The 17,235-nt window shown below is 46.6% G+C and overlaps 1 protein-coding gene across 3 annotated transcripts in view; it reads left to right on the top strand.

The window, feature by feature from the left end:
* Snx27 (sorting nexin 27) overlaps window positions 1-10,247 on the top strand; it is a 78,664-nt gene extending 68,417 nt beyond the window's left edge. For 2 of the 3 annotated variants that reach the window (XM_006994797.4, XM_076574519.1), the window contains exons 9-12: window positions 4,302-4,451; window positions 4,948-5,076; window positions 5,694-5,753; window positions 6,592-10,247. In XM_006994797.4, the coding sequence (XP_006994859.1) occupies window positions 4,302-4,451; window positions 4,948-5,076; window positions 5,694-5,753; window positions 6,592-6,639 (387 nt within the window). In that variant the 3' untranslated portion in view covers window positions 6,640-10,247. Of the gene's footprint in view, window positions 1-4,301; window positions 4,452-4,947; window positions 5,077-5,693; window positions 5,754-5,857 lie in introns of all 3 variants that reach the window. The other variant, XM_006994798.4, reaches the window with a different exon arrangement.
* The last annotated feature ends 6,988 nt before the right edge of the window (window positions 10,248-17,235 follow it).

Raw genomic sequence — 17,235 nt, 5'->3', positions numbered from 1 at the left:
TCCAGTGCATGTTTCCCCGGAATCAAGGGAGAGAGGGTGTCCTTTACTTCCAGGTGGCCTTTTTTTTTCTAGTGGGAAGGCCCCAGGAATAATACTTTCTTAGTATCACAGAGCATTCAGGATACACAGAGATCCATATCTCTTCTGGTCGCTTCTTCTAATCTTTATTTACATGTTGCTTTAAACAAAAAAACCTTTACAGAGGGCTTGGTATGGTGGTATGAACATGTGATTCCAGTACTCATGAGGCAGAGACAGAAGCACAAGTTTAAGGGTAGCCTGGCATACTTAACCTGTCCCAGGCCAGCTTACCAGGCTACATAATAAAACCCTACCTCAAAGACATTCACCTCGCCCCGACAAAAAATCTGTACAGTCAAATGCCCCATTAGGAATATGGCAGATATGTTTGTCAGAACAGCAGATGTGTGTCTGGAAGAAGACAATTTTCAATGGATTTTTTTTTTTTTTATGCTAGCTGTTTTTTGTTAAAGAACATGAGCAGAACTAGTCTTCAGGTTCTGTGACACCCACCTGCATTACAGCTTTTTAAGCACCATTAAGCAGCATAGCTGTGTATTGAGCCTATCAGTGTTTCTAATGACTATATTAGGAGTATGGCTTGTATTGAATGTTGGAGGCCTGGGTTTGGGGCATTTCTTTCCCCTTTACTATTTTATTGTAAGTTTTTTTTGTTTTGTTGTTGTTGTTTTGTTTTTGGGGTTTTTTGTTTGTTTGTTTTCTATTTTTTATTTTTATGTATTTATTTATTTATTTTTGGTTTTTCGAGACAGGGTTTCTCAGTATAGTTTTGGTGCCTGTCCTGGATTTCTCTCTGTAGACCAGGCTGGCCTCGAATTCACGGAGATCCACCTGGCTCTGACTCCCGGGTACTGGGATTAAAGGTGTGCGCCACCACCGCCCAGCTTATTGTCAGTTTTTTAACATACAGAGAAGCTGAAAGGATGGTGCAGAAGGTACAGAAGGCCCCATGTACCATGTGCTACACTAGCTGGCAGTCTTCACCTTTCTAACCTGCATGCTGTGGTTGGCTCTGTCTTGTACTGGAGTTTTTGGATTTTTTTATTTGCTTGGTCTCTGTGGTGCTGCAGGTTGAACCTAGGGCTTCACACATGTTTGGCAAGTATTGTTTTGCTGAGTTAACACTCCCAGTCCCTACCCTGGAAGTTGTTTTTGTTTTTAATGTGTGGTGTGTGTTTGTCTGCTGGTCTATGTGTACCACATGCATGTAGTGCCCAAAGCATCCAGAAGAGGGCGTCATCTTCTGGAGCTAGGGTTATAGCCAGTTGTAAGCCCCAGTGTGGGTGCTGGGAACCAGACTTGGGTCCTCTGCAGGCACAGCTAGTGTTCTTAAAATCTGAGCTCTCTCTCCAGCCCCCTGCTCTGGAGGTTTTAGAAGTAATTTCCAGATCTGTCACTTCATAACCATTCTCTTTTGCACACCAAGTGGGTGTACGCTCACTCCTCTAGCTCTCAAGCCGTTCTCGAGAGGGAAAATGGTTGAGCCCTTTGGCTAATGATAATGGAACTTTTAAAAAGATTTCAACTGCTGGCCAGTGGTGGCACACACCTTTAATCCCAGCACTTGGGAGGCAGAGGCAGGCGGATCTTTGAGTTCGAGGCCAACCTGGTTCCAGCCAGGGCTACACAGAGAAATTTTGTCTTGACAAAGAAGACAAAAACATATTTTTTAAAATTATCATTTGTTAACTATCTAATTATGCATCAAATTCTGTGCTAAGTATTTTATATTTGATGCTAACAAATAATACTGTGACCTAGGTGCTGTCATTGTTTCCCACTTTATAGAGTAAGAAATTAAGGGTCCAGGAATGAGTAACTTGCCTAAAGTTCTGTAGCTAGGAAATAATGCATTTGGATCCCAGTGTGAGGTAACCTGAGCCCAGCCCAGTGACGCGTCACTCCTCCGTGTGCCACTGTCTGTCCCAGGCCTGTCGCTGGGTCTGTCACATCTACCTGTGTGTCGCAGGCCTTGTCCTCTGCTCACAGCTGGAGCAGTAGATAGTGGCCGCGTCTACTGGTAGAGGAAGGACAATAGAAAAGGAAGAGACAGACGGGTGGAGCAGTGATGGGGGAGGAATTGGGGAACAGGCTTGAAGTCCGGCTCTTCTGAACTCACTGGCCTCTGTTCTTGTTCGTTGTAATTTCCCATCTTCTAAGTTATTGTATTGAAGAAATATAGTAGGCAGCGTGTGATCCCTTCTTCCTGGACACCTAAGCTCCTCATAGCAGTAGTGCCAGTCCCCAGTAGCAGAGCTGCAGATATACAGTGCTCTGTCTGCATGTACACCTGCAGGCCAGAAGAGGGCACCAGATCTCATTACAGATGGTTGTGAGCCACCATGTGGTTGCTGGGAATTGAACTCAGGACCCCTGGAAGAGCAGTCAGTGCTCTTAACCTCTGAGCCATCTCTCCAGCCCCCTGTCATTTCTTAGTAAGAGAGAAGGCTACTGTCTGGTTCTCAGTTTGGAATTCCTGCCCATATGCTGAAGTCACCTAAGGTAGTGTGCCTCTGCCCATACCAACAGTGGCTAGTCTTCCGAGACTTTCATGTAAGGGTGTGGATGCTCAATCCTGTATGCATATTTCCCAGGCAACCCTTGAAAGCACACCAGCTCAGGGACCATGAATCTTTTTACTTCCTCCTTATCTCCTTGTAGCACAAATCTTAAATGTTCTTATTAATAAAAACAAACCCAAGGCCAGTTATTGGGGTGATTGCTGGAAGATCAGAGAAGCAGAACAAGCCACAGCTTCCTCACCTCGCCAATTCCTCAGCTGATCCTGTTTCCTCAGACTGGAAGCTTCTGAACCCTCATCCAGAATGGATCTCAGCTGAACTGCTACTCAAAAGCCTAAACGCTTAACCAGGCTCTAGTTCCTTGTCCTCACGCCTTAAATACCTTTCTGCTTCCTGCCATCACTTCCTGGGATTAAAGGCTCACTTCCTGGGATTAAAGGCGTGAGTCACCATGCCTGGCTGTTTCCAGTGTGGCTTTAAACTCAGAGATCTGGATGGATCTCTGCCTCCCAAGTGATAGGATTAAAGGTGTATGCGCCACCATTTTCTGGACTCTATATCTAGTGGCGGTTCTGTTTTCTGGCTGCAGATAAATTTATTAGGGTGCACAATATTTTAGGGAACACAATATCACCACATCTCCTCTTGTCTCTTTTATGCTTCATCCACATGTCTTCTGTCTTTCTTGCTCAACTTAGAATGTGAGTTGAGTTAAAGACCAGCTGAAACAGTAGAGTGGGAACAAGGCTGAGTGAGCCTCAGAGTTCACAGCCCTCCCTGGATTAATCTTGTGAGGATCATGTATTTACTTGTTTGGGTCCAGATGCTTTATGAGGAGTCACATTGTCTTAGTTTCATCCATGCTGCTGTGATGAAATACCCTGACAAGCAGCCTAAAGTTTATTTTAGTTTGCAGTTTCAGACTGTTCCACGTTTCACAGCATATGCTCATAATACATGCATGCATGCCTATGTTCAGCTCACCTTTTTCTCTTTTGACAGTCTGATACCCAAAGCCAGGGAGTTGTGACACGCATGTTTAGGCTGTTTCCCATATCAGTTTAATCAGATAACTCTCCACAGACATGCCTACAGGCAACCCAGTCTAGACAGTTCCTCACCGAACCTCCTTTCTCAGTTGCCTTTAGAGTGTGTTGAGTTGACAGTTAAAACTACTGCACGCGCACACACTTGAGACTCAGGACAGTTGAGCACTTAGGAATTAGCTGATGTGAAGAAAGGCAAGTCTAGGGATCTAGTTCTAATTGTTCGTTTCTGATGAATAATCTCAAGGTAGGTTCACCTCCCTCTGCATTCTGTAAAATGACAAAATGGCTGACTGGGGGTTTTGTTTGTTTTAGTTTTAACATGTTATGAGTGTGAGCTATGTAGTCTTCATTAAGATCGGTGCAACTTGATTAGCGAAGCTAGATTAGATCCCCACCCCTTAAGTACAGTGGAAAGAGGACCACACTGACTGCCATTGGGACCTCCTTTCTAATGCTGGTGTCTTGACTATGGTGTCCCTCCTGTCACTTCATTCCTGTGTCGTTTTTCCGTGAAGAACTGGGTGTTAGAAGGATAAAGGCGTGCCACAGAGGCCTGACCCAGTGCAGGGACAAATGTGAAGTCAGGAGCCAGGTCTTTGGGTGCTTAGGTGAAACACTCTTGTCCATCCCAGCAACTGCACTGTGCTTCAGTGTCTTTGTGACGTGGTTTTCACTTTTATTTATTTAGTATCTCAACATGCTGAGGACTTGTGAGGGCTACAACGAGATCATCTTCCCACACTGTGCCTGTGACTCCAGGAGGAAGGGGCATGTTATCACGGCCATCAGCATCACGCACTTCAAACTTCATGCCTGCACCGAGGAAGGACAGCTGGAGGTGAGAGTTCCGCCTGGGGCTGGGCCAGGGCTCTGTCATTGGGCACCTTGTTACCTTCTGTGTTTTAGTTCCTCCTGTGGGGCAAATGAAATCAAAACTGTGTTGATGATCATCAGTGACTCCATATTGATCCTTAGTTCACTGGTTCCTTGCACCAAATTACTCATTTTGATTATTGTGTGTATGCTCTGTGTGTGTGTCTGTGTGTGTGTGTGTGTGTGTGTGTGTGTGCGCGCGCGCACTCCTGCATGTCATGGTACGTGTGTGGAGGTTATAGGACAACTTTGTGGAGTCATTTTCTTCTTCCACCTTTGTGTGGGTTCTAGGGCTCAAACTCAGGTCAGCTTGCCCAGTAAGCATTTACCCACTGAGCCCCCTCACCAGCCTCACTTTCTCTTATCATAACCTTTCCCTGAAACACTGAGCATTTCTCCATCCGAATCCCTTTGCCTCAGCCTAAACTGTAGACCTTACTCTGATGTTCTTGGCTGTCTAGAACCAGGTAATAGCGTTTGAATGGGATGAGATGCAGCGATGGGACACAGATGAAGAAGGAATGGCCTTCTGTTTTGAATATGCACGAGGAGAGAAGAAGCCTCGATGGGTTAAAATCTTCACACCATATGTGAGTGGGAGATGGGAGGCATGGGGGAAGTAGAGTAGACTTTTGAAGTAAGTCCTAGAGGGAACTAAAGGAAAAATAGCATGAATCTGGGGCTCTAGGAAGCAGCGAAGTCACAATCCCAGGGAACTCTTTCTTTCCATTGTCTTGCCATATTTGGTCGTTTGTTGGTTTATGACAAGCTCTCACTGTGTAGCCATGGTTGGCCTGGAACTTGCTAATGTAGACCAGGCTGGCTTTGAACTCAAAGAAATCTACCTGTTTCTGCCTTCTGAGTGTTGGGATTAAAGATGCATGCCACCACACCCTGGGTTTCTCTGTAGTATTTCTATAGCCCCTGAATACATACTTTTATTCCTTTGTTGATAACCGTAAAATCAAAAGGACCAGTTTGACGTATTGTCCTGTTGGGATTGTGAAATTTGCATCCTGTACGTCATAGTCACCACTAGAAGGAGCTAGAGAACAATAGATTGCCAGGTCTGTCTATGGTTCGCAGCAGGGTTTTTCCTATCCTGGGTGGGTTGGGAAGGTGGGATGATAGAGCTGAAGTTCAAAGGCATGTTCTTGTGCCTGGTCTTGGGAAGTCAGTGAGCATTGCTACCTTTTTTTTTTTCCAGTTCAATTACATGCATGAATGCTTTGAGAGGGTGTTCTGCGAGCTCAAGTGGAGAAAAGAGGTAATTCTACAGAATTCTAGAATTAATTTCTTCATCTTCTTGTTTAAAATGTATAGGCCCATGACCAAATACTGGGACCCTCACCTCCATTTCTGTCTTTCTAGGAATATTAGTTAGAGACTGATTATCCCATGTGAGCCAGGACATTCTCCCAGCGAGGCTGGCCTCTGGATGGTGAATGGGCTCTGCAAAAAAGCCCGGCTTCTTCCCTTGTGTAGAGGGTGGACACTGGCTGCAGGCTCTCCCATCTCTCATGACTTCATGGACCCTCTTCTGCTTGTTTGATTGATTTTTGTTGTTGCTGTTTTAATCAAATAACCCTCCATGTTGTTGCTGACCCAGGAGAGCTTCTGCCCTGAGCTTAGCCATCTGACTGGATAAGTCACAGTAGAGTCTTTCTTCACTAACCAAGAACATGTATGTGGGGGAAATTTGTTGCTACTCAGTGCTGGAGCAGAATTTAGAAGACTCTGTCAAAATACTTAGCTACTTATTTCAAAGAAAATCAGGAAGTGAATAAGTCCAGTCAGTCATGTGGAAGTTGATGTTCTTGCTATAGTAGAAAGAACACTGGGCTCTGGAAATCATCTGGGATTTCTCCTGCTTCTTTTATCTGTGATTTGGGCAAAGCAACCTCCTTAGATCTGAATTGTCTCTTGTAACAGGAAGACTGAGCCAGGTGGTACTATTGAGAGTCCTCCATGCCCAGAGGCTGTGGTTCTGAGTGGGAAGTTGGATCCAGTTGTCAGCCAGGCTTGCTGTTCCTGCTCTGTGCGGGCTGTCTCCAGACTGGAGGCCACACTGCTCCTCAGTAATTCTTCTTTTCTTTTCCTTTCAGAATATTTTCCAGATGACGAGGTCACAGCAGAGGGATGTGGCCACCTAGCCTTGCCTCATCCCTTCCCTTCTCCTTGTCCTCATCCTCTTAGCCTTTTGTCTCCCATGCCAGACAGTAACCATTAACACAAAAGAAGAAAAAAAGTCATATATCCCAAAGTCCTAAGCTAAATATTATTAATACTTCCCTGTGAATTTCACGTCTCTGGAACTGAGCTGGTAGAGAAGAGCAGGTTGATAGTGCCAGAAGTCCACTGAGATCAGACAGAAATAAGGCCAGCCAACTCGCCAAAGGCATCTTGGTCGTTTTCCGGGCCTCATACCAACAGACTCTCCTTGTACTATATTTTTAAAACTGGAACTATGAACTCCATCCATTTGCACTGTTCAAGCATATATATGTATGTATGTAAAAAATTATATATACACAAATTAGCTGCACGTATATACATATATATTTCTTTTTAAATTTCATATTGATGGCAGTACCTTTTTTAGCTTGTGTTTTTACACACCTTCACTGATTCATGATCTCTCTCTTGCTCTCTTTATTTTGAAACAAACTTTAAAAAGGAAAAAAAATTACAGGGAAAATACCTCTCCTCATGAAGGACTCGAAAAGTTTACAACCTGCTTGGGTTTTCCCCCTTTTTTGTATCGAGTACAGTTTCTGGCTCTTGGTTTGCCACAGAGTCTGAGGAGCAAGGAGTGTGGTGTCTTTGTCTTCAAGAGGGTGCTGAGGAGGAGAAAGGCTGTTTCTCAAGAGCAGTGAGACTGCGCGTCTGCAGGGAATCTAAAGATCCATGGTCTCAGTTCCAAGTCGTCTTCCTGGTCCGTCGCTCCCACTGCGACCCACTAGTCCATTCTCCATCTCCTTCCTGTTTCTTTAGGGCCCAAAGCAGAGTTGAGGGCAGTCTCGGGAAGCTGTTCTCACAGGCAGCTCTTCTTCTGCGACAGGGGTAGTATTAGAGCCTGGGAGTGAAGCTTGACATCGGAGGCACAAAGGTTAGACGTGTGGAGGGAAGGAGGGAGGCAGTACCTCTTATCTATGAGGGTTTTACCTCCTCCATTCCTGCCCCGTAAGCACCTACATTTTACATCCTCCAAGACTTCCTTAAGCAGTTGTCTGGGGAGGGAGAGGCTTGGGTAAACTTAGAGTCTGCGTCTCTGTCAGCCAAACCATAGCCCTGCTCATGCCAGCCAAGGGCCAGGAAGAAGTGGAAATGTGCTTGATGTTGGTTGATTCCACTTTTTACTTCAAAGGGGACTGGAGAGAAATCTCTCAAAGAGTTCTTCAGCTGGGGCTGGGGCTGGGGCTGGGCCTCTGTTGGTAGAGTGCTTGCCTAGTATGCATAAAGCCCTGGGTTCCATTCCCAGCACCACATAAACCTGGGTGTGGCAGTGCACACCTGTAATCTCAGCACTTAGGAAGGGAGAACAGCAAGGTCAGAAGTTCAAGCCCATCCTCTGCTAAAATGTGAGCTCAAGGCTATCCTGGATCCCATGAGACTCTGTCTCAGAAGTAGAAGAGGTCCTTATTTGCCCTTGCATTTAGACTTCCTAGGACCTAAGAACTACATTTGGGACACAGGCCAGGGCCGGCACTGGGGTAATATTCTCAGACCTTGAGTTCCTGCTTCTCTGTTTTACCTTCCAAATAGAAGCCTCCATAGGCTGGCATCCTTGGCTTTATGTAGCTGGAAGGCAGCCAGAATCGGGTGTAGTTGGCAGTGTTGGGTTTGGTTTAAAGTTTCTTTCATACTGATTTTGCAGATTACTATGAGGCCACTTTTCTGTCTCTATAATTCTGGTAGCCACTTGTCTCAGGAAGGTGTGAACCTTTTAGGACAGCCTATTCCTTCCCTCTCTGTGGGACCACAAAGTATAAAATATAAGAATGGGGAGTGTTTAAAGTTGAAGAAGATAATACTTGTTTTGAAGGCTTTAATCCAGGATCAACTCTTTCTTCTGGCTTTAATAATGTCTGAGTACCTTAAAAGTAGATGCATTGATTTCTACTCCAAGATGCTTTGGAGGCCATCTTTGCTCAAACTATAAAAATAGCGACAGTGTGCCCTGCTCCCTCAGCGGGAGAGGCATGAAGGGTCTAACCACAGCCTTCAGCGTAGAGAGAGGGCTTTCTGGATCCTGAGGAATGAGCTCTGAAGGTGTTGGCCTCTTAACAGAATCTGTGTGGGAGCAGAGCTGTCTTGAGGCAGTTTCACAGCTGCAGCCAGGAGATGGGGAGGAGGAGACCCATAGGGCTCACAGTGGGGCTCCAGTCATGGGGGCCCACAGGATCAAGCCCCTTTGCATGAAGCTGTGTTAGATGTAACTCTATTCCACCCCATCTCCACACCCCCCACCTCCCACCCCCGTTTCCTCTGCACTTCTTTCCTCCAGCCCCTACTGTGACATTTCTTAGTCCTGGCTTCTGCCCAGGGTGGCATCTACCCAGTCTTCTTTTGCAGCTTATCTCTGAGAAAGGGAATCCCCCTCCCCAGCTTCACCCCAGCAGGATCTTCCTGGTCTCCCATTGTTTCCTCCATGTTTAGTTTCTATTCTCTGAGACAAAAATTCGAGATTTTTTTTATGGACCCTGAGAAACTTGGCCCTATAGGAAGCTTTGCCTGGGTAGTGCTTTGAGCTTGCCGTTCTTTGTACTTTTATCCTGGTCTCCATTTTTTTGCCCTCCCCATGCTGAGGTCTGAGCTCAACACAGCTACAGATATATTAGTGCTCAGGGCAGCTCCGAGGCCTGGACAGAGCTCTCAGGGAGGAACGAGATCAGTATTCCAGCATCCTCTTGCCTGCCCATTTAGTTTTATCCTTTAGTTTTCTGGGCCAGTAGCTTTGAGTTATCCCCTTTTATAGCTCCAGATCCAGTGCTTGGAGCAGCAGAGTAGGGCACTGATAAGAGGGGACACCTCTTTCATCTCAGAATTTCCAGCTTAAGGGCCAGCTCCTAGAAAGTGGTTTTCTTAAAGGGACCTGAATGCATATGAGTTGACCTCAAGTCTCCAGGATGGGAGGGTCTCCCTGCTCTCCTGTCCATTATGCTGTCTGGGGCAGAGAATGGCCTCAGCACACTGCTGCTCCTTCACCAGTTTTATGGGTTACTTTAACTTCTTTTTGGAAGAGGGAGAGTGTCTAAATACTCAGAGCTAGTGGGAGGCTAGTAGGAGAATGCCTCTTTAGCCCTCCACCTTGGGCTCCTCTTAATCTAACCCTGATTGTATCTGCCAGGCCTCCTTTACCTAGACAGCAGCAGCTTCCTCAGTAGTAACTGAGGGTGTATGGAGACTGGGCTCTGAGGACGGCCTGACGCTGGTAGGAGCTCTTGGCCAGCTGCTAAACATGGGTGCCAACTTGATACCATGCCCCCTTTTAAGCCAGTGAGCTGGGTTTTAGTTTTTCCCAGGCCATGCATACTTTTAATTTATTTGAGAGAAACTCTAATTGTATTTTCACTGCAGTATCTTGTATTTTTATTTGTGATTTATGAAATGTGAAGAGAAAATGCAGAGACCACACTGGCTCCAGTGTTTCTCCAGCCCCTGCTCTAGAGCTAACCACTCTAAGATTGTTTGGTAATGTCACTTAGTGTAATTAATTGTAACATATTCTTTTAAATAAATTGATTTATTGATGAAACAATTTCTTGGTTTCCTAGACTACAAATCCTTTGGGTTATGTGGGAAGAACTAAACAGGGGCCTTTGAGAGTTGAGTCGGAATGGCTAGTCTGAAATGAGAGGGAACATCTAACTGGGTTTCCCAGGTAACCGGTGAGGCAGGGGATGGAGGCAGGAAGGAGCAGTTCTTTTCCCATTGGCTCCCTCAGAAATTCCATCTGCTACCTCAGCTCGGAGTTTGTTGAGCCCTCCTGCACAGAATCCTGTGACTATTCACAGACCCCTCACTAACCAAGCACAGCTAAAACCTGGGGACATGGTGTTAGGCCCCACCCACCCCAGCGCGTTTGTGTCGCATTTCTAAATAAATAAGGAGACAGTTTTATATCGCCCCTAGTGAACGCCTAGGCAACACCAGGTCTGCGGGTTGTGTTCACTCCTCTGATCATGTGCCTGAGAATAAGCGTGGTCCTGCTGTCCTTGCTCTTACAGAGAGCCCAGGTACCAGGCCACCTCCTACTCAGAAGAGAACCTGCTCCCCAAAAGATCAGCATTTGTAGTGGGTCAGACATTTCTTGGTATTTCATAGCCCTTTACCACATGCTTTTGTTCCTTTGTTGACCCTGAGAGCAAAGACCACCGAGTTTGATGTTTGGATTTGGGGAGAGTTGATATTCACAGTCTCTCTCATTCACCCAGCCACCAATATCCAGTATTTGGAATCTGACAAATACTATGCCACTGACCACTAGACATTAAAACATATTTTTTCTCTTTAATAAGGAAAGTTCCATAGAAAGGTAGAATAATAGAACTAGAATTACAGAGGTCAAAGTCAACACCATTGACTACCATCTGTATGGGACATGGTGTAAGAAACTGCAGTAGATACAGGCATGCTCATAGCCTTACAGAGGAGAGACAGGACAGCCTCATGATACATAGTGGAAGGTTTCAGTGCCGTGAGGACACTAATAAAAGGCCCAGACATGGTGCATGTCTATAACCTCAGGATCTGAGGATTAAGAGTGCAAGACCAGCCTCAGCTACACAGTAAGTTCACAGCCAGTCTGGGCCACATAAGACCCTGTCTCAGAACTGAGGGAAGGGCCAAGATGGCTCAGTATAGATGCTTGCTACCAAACCTGACAACCGGAGTCCCTGTGTCCCACATGGTGGAAAGAGAAAACTGATTTTCACAAGTTATCCTCTGCACACACATGAGTTATATTGAATGTACATATACAATAAATATAAAAATATTAAGACTTACAGATGAAGGCATAAAGGGAATCTTAAAGTGATATTTAATGTGAATTATTTAACATGAGTAGGATTTCATCAAGCAGGACTTAAACAGTATGGGGCTGTTATGTTCAAGACATTGAAGCAATGGAGAAGGAAGAAACCCAGGGTAAGAAAGACCAGACTTGTCCAGAGCACAGTGGAAATACTGTTTCAGCGGAATATGGAGTATGTACAGGAATGAAGTAGAAGGTAAGGGTTTCCACAGCCCCCATTTTTACGTGTGTGTATGTGTGTGTGTGTGTGTGTGTGTGTGTGTGTGTGTGTGTGTGTGTGTGCGCGCGCGTGTGCGGGTCACAGTACACAAGTGGGAGGCCAGAGGACAGTTGTGGCAGTTGATTCTTCTGCCATATGAAAGGCGGGATCAATTAGAAGACTGATACAATTATTCCATTAAGAAGCAGACACAATGATGACTGAAAGGAAAGAGATAGAATGACAGGTTGTAGAAATGAAATCTTTCATAATGTAATAACACTGAATGTCCATGAGAGGAGAGGAAAAGGCTCCCAAGCTCTGTGACTAGAGAGTGGAGAGCTGAGCCAGGCCAGGTCACTTGCAGTACCAGCACTTGGGAAGTGAAGGGTTAGGAATTCAAGAGCATCTTTGGCTATATAGCAAGTTCGAGACCAGCCTGGACTTCATGAAATCCTATCTCAGAAAATAAAGTGGCCTAGAGGGAGGCCTCATCAGTTAAGAGCACTGACTGCTCTTCCAGAGGACCCAGGTTCAGTTTCCAGAACCCACATGGAGGCTCACAACCATCTTAACTTCAGTTCCAGGGCATCCAATCCCCTCTTGGGTTTCTTTGGGCACCAGGCAAACGTGGCGCACAGATAAACATGTGGGCACTCACATTAAAAAAAAAAAAAAACAAAACAACTGTGGCTGGATGTCTTTCTTTAGTCTTCCAAGAAGGGCCATTTTACTTTTTTAGAGTTACTTTTTAAAGTCATGAGGTCAACAACTTGGACTACTATGCATGTAAGTGCTAATGCAAATTAAAGCCCAAGTTGACCTCCAGCAGCAGTTCATTCTATGTTGACAGTGAGAGAACACTTTGCCTGTTAGGATACTGTTACTCTGGACTGAAATGCTGAAGAAACCCCTCCCCCTATTTTGTTTTTTGCAAAAATCAAGGTATATTCTAGGGTTTCCTGGTGGACCTCAACAGATAAACTGAGCTGATAGTCTTAGTTCAGAAATGATCTGAATGTAGATTTACAGTCTACGTGTACAGCTGGCTAAGTGAGATCGCTTTTACAGTTCTGCATGTATCCCATCGGCTCCCCATTAGTCACTGAACTCTTAAAACTGGTATTGTAACATTATCACAATGTTTTGCGCCAATTTTATAAACTTTACAGTGCAAAAAAAAAAAAAAAGAAAGAAATGACGGTGGGTAACCACACACTTAGAAGTAAGATTAAGCCATGATTTCTAGAAAGCCCCTAGAAGTGAGCCACTCATAATTATACCCTTACTAGCACCCCTAAATGATGTAACATTGTGGTTTTTGCCTTTAAAAACTGAGCTTGCAAGAGGTGGGCGCTTCCTCCAGCCTCCATTGTGTTGGATGTATTGGACTAAGTCCCTGCCTAGGCATGTATCGCTCTTGGATATGCTTTTGGATATTCCAAATTAAACCTTGCTTTTGCATTCTGGAAAAAAAAAAAAGCCAGGCATGGTGGCACATGCCTTTAATCCCTTTAATGCAGGGAAGCAGAGGAAGGTCAATTCCCTGAGTTTGAGGCCAGCCTGGTCTACAGAGCGAGTTCTAGGCCAGCGAGGGCTACACAGACAAACCCTGTCTTGAAAAATCAAAAATCAATCAATCAATCAATTAATCAATCTTTAAAAAGAACAACAAAAAGCCCCAACTTTGAAAGTGTTTTAGTATTGGACTATTCACATTTAGGCACGAGTGGGAAATCCCGTATAGATGACTAGGAGTGATTTCTTTAGAGGTGTTTGTGTGTGCGTGTGTGTGTGTGTGTGTGTGTGTGCGCGCGCGCGCGCGCGTTGAGATTACCTGGCCTGGAGTTACAGGCAGTTGTGAGTTATTCTGTGGGTGCTGGGGCCCAGAAGCCAGTCCTCTGCAAGAACGGGAAGCACTTTTAACCTCCAAGCCATCTCTCCAGCCCCAGTGGTTATTTCTTCCTTGTTTACTAAACAGCTTCTGGTGTCGAGGGCACCTGTTGAGGGCAGTAGGGCTTAGCAGTGAAGAAGGCATGTGAAAGTCACTCTACAGTCGTTAGTGAAGAGTTGACTCCACCCATGGAGAACAGGTTATATGTAGGTGAGCAGGTGGAGGATTGTGGAGGCAGAGAAGCATACTGCAGACTTCTTCAGTGGGGCAGTGGGTTTAGACAGTAATATAGTCGGGAAGCCATCTAGACCTGAGGAACTCAGTCGGGGCTTTTTTGTTGGACTGACTGGAAGATGTGGGAGAAGCTGAGTGTGGTGGCCCATGCCAGTCGTCTCAGCTCTTGAGAGGTCCAGGAGGAAAGATTGTGAGTCTGGGGCCACCTTGTCTCAACCACCCTTCCCAAAAACAGAGGGGGAAAAGAAATGGAAAGGTTGTAATCCAGATTTGGACATGAGTGGTGTATGTGGTAATGTTTACTAATAGAAAAATGAAGGGAAAAGGTTGTACCACATGAGTTCAGGAGAAAAGTGAGGGACACGTATGTGGCAGGAGGTTTTGTTTTTTTGTTTTTCGAGACAGGGTTTCTCTGTGTAGTTTTGTGCCTTTCCTGGATCTCACTCTGTAGACCAGGCTAGCCTTGAACTCACAGAGATCTGCCTGGCTCTGCCTCCCGAGTGCTGGGATTAAAGGCGTGCGCCACCACCTTTTTTGAACAGATGAGAGAATCTAGTCCATTGGATGGAAATCTTGCCTCTGGCAAGAGAAAGTTGACTCGGAGAAATAGAAAGACAGTGAGACCCATGTGCTAATAAACACCTGTGATCCCAGAACTTGGGAGGTGGAGGCAAGAGGAACAGGTGTTCAAGTTCATCCTTGACTACAAAATGATTTGGAGACCATTCTAAGTTACATGTGACTCAGTGGGCCACCAAGGTGATACAGTGGTTCAGTTGCTTGCTACCAAGCCTGATGACCTAATTCAATCCCCCATGACCCGCACGGTGAGAAGAGAATAAACCTCTCCCCAAAGTTAACTTCTACCTACCACATGCCTTGGCACATGCTTGTCCACATATATGCATGTGTGTGCACATTGAATAATAAATGCTTAAAACTAGAGGCTGAGCCCGGCAGTGGTGGTGCACGCCGTTGATCCCAGCACTCAGGAGGCAGAGGCAGGTGGATCTCTGAATTAACTGAGTTCCAGGATAGCCAAGGCTACACAGAGAAACCCTGTCTTGAAAAGCCTAAATAAATGAATAATTTTTAAAAATAAGGGCTGAAAAGTGAGAAAACAAAGCTTTTCTAAGAACCAAGAGGTCAGACCTCTTCAAATTCTCATGTTTAGAGAAGATACTGAAGCTTGGCCATGAAGGAAATTCTTGGGTCACAAATACTTGAAACCAAAGAAGTGAAAGCCTGCCTCAAAAAGGCCGTGCTGAGTCAGCAAGGACCAGTGTCCTGTGGGGCACGTCACACACACGTGCATACTTTCCAGCCTTCGAATCGTGGGAAGAGAAGAGTTTGAATGCATCCAGGGCTTCCCCCTTCTGTGTCCTTATCAACCTTCGTCTCCTGCCAGGATGTTTTCCTTAGTGTTGGGTTTGGGTTCTACAATTTAAAGGACCTCTGTCTGGTCTGTGACTGTGCCACCCACACTCTGGTGCCTCACACGTTACTAAAGCACACAATGGAGGCAGTCCCCAAGAGCAGGCGGGTGCCGGGAGGGAGGGGGGACACTGGGAGATTCTCTTGGTCTGAAACTCACCTTTCATCTTGGTTCTGACCTACAAACCCTTCTAAAGCCGAGATGGCTCTGGAAATTCACAGATACCGCCAACGCCTGTTGGCCTTACACTTGCTCCCCATTCTTGCTCCCATGTGCATGGCACACACAGCCTGTCGCCTTGGTTTCAGGGACTCTGTTCATTAGCTGAGCATCCTGCCCGAAGCCTCATTCTAAGGCCTTGTAGTGGCTAATCTTCGTTGTCAGCCTGACTAGATTTAAAACCAACCTAGGAGAGCATGTCCCAAGAGGATGAACTGAGAAAGGGCCCCTGCGTTTGGGTGGGACCACCCCACGGGGCCGCAGGTTATCTGCTCTAGAGCCATAAGCAAGCAGCCTCCCACTGCCGCCATGGTGGACTGCCTTCTACACCAACACGGACTGTTCTCCTGAGCCGTGCACACGTAAGCCTCTTCTCCCTTGAGTTACTGCTTGTCAGCTGTTTGGTCAGAAGAAAAACAAGAGCCTCAGACGCCGTCCCATTCTTGATCTCAACTAAGACCTGCTTTCCCCGAAGCCACACCCAGCTGTATCTCCAATAGTGCTTCGTGTGTGTGTGTGTGTGTGTGTGTGTGTCTGTCTGTCTGTCTGTCCTTTTGTCCCAGGCTAACCTCAAACTCCCGAGTCCTCTGCCTCAGTCTCCCAAGTGCTGGAATTACAGCCATGTGCTGCCATGCTCTGCCTTCTTTTAAACTGTTAGACGCTGCTGAGAAGAGAGGAGTGGGGGGAGGTGGGGGTTAGCTGAGGGTTTACACATGGCTGTAGCTTCTCTCTCGCCCCGATTCTTCTCCACCGCCACCCCCCACGCTTCCTTTTCCTACTCCCTCGCTTGTTTTCTCATTTTCTCTGGGTTGGTGTGAGCATCCCTGAGCATCCTTGGCACGTGCTTTGCCGTTGGCCTACATCCCCGGCCAGCAGCAGTCACACCTGACTGGACACCTCTGGCCAGAGGCCAGGTCCTAACTGGATGGGGTCAAGTTTGTAAGAAGAGCCTGGGGAGAGATGCTGCCTACCAGCAGCAGGTGGGCGGTGCACAGTGAAGGGAGACCATACCACGTGATCCCTGTGAGCTCACAGCGTTCTCGGGAAAGGGTCCTAAGAACTGACTTCAGACCTTCCGCCGTTGGAGCACTCCAGCAGCCTGTCTGGTACCGCTGGGGATCGTCACCTCAGGTGCCAGCAGGTGGAGGACAGCACTTGACAAATGTCCGGCTTCCCTAGCTCCCTCCTTTCTGGCATGTGACTCTGGGAAAAGGAGTTAGCCTTCCAAACATCTTCTCGTCTGTTATCTTCTGCCCCTAGGGCTGTTGGAAAATGAGGAGTTAACGTCAAGGGTCAGCACAGGACCCCCAGCAGCAGCGGCAGGGGTACAGCCAGCTCCTAGTGCCCCCGCCCGAGACAAGACCTCAACATTCCGAGAGGTGGGGCTGGTTCCCCGGAGAGGCCCTGACCAGTGCTGGCCCCTGTACTCGGCTGCAGATTGTTTCCCCTGTGCTTGACTCTGAAGAACATTCTAGAATCAAGCCCCAAAGGCGAGTGGAATAGGATCATGAAGTTATGAGCAAGGTTTGAACACAGCAAGGGCTTGGCCTTCTTGAAAGTTTTGTCTCCATAACCATAATCTCTTTCCCTCCCTCCCTCCCTCCCTCCCTCCCTCCCTCCCTCCCTCCCTCCCTCCCTCCCTCCCTCCCTCCCTCCCTCCCTCTCTCCCTCTCTCCCTTCCCCTCCCCAGCGTGAACACACTACTCCCAACCTTCCAAGACTCATATTT

This window comes from Peromyscus maniculatus, chromosome 6 (assembly GCF_049852395.1).
Source record: "Peromyscus maniculatus bairdii isolate BWxNUB_F1_BW_parent chromosome 6, HU_Pman_BW_mat_3.1, whole genome shotgun sequence".
NCBI classification, from domain to species: Eukaryota; Metazoa; Chordata; class Mammalia; order Rodentia; family Cricetidae; genus Peromyscus; species Peromyscus maniculatus.
Note: the sequence above shows the minus strand (reverse complement) of the source record. Positions and strands in the feature narration are given on the sequence as shown.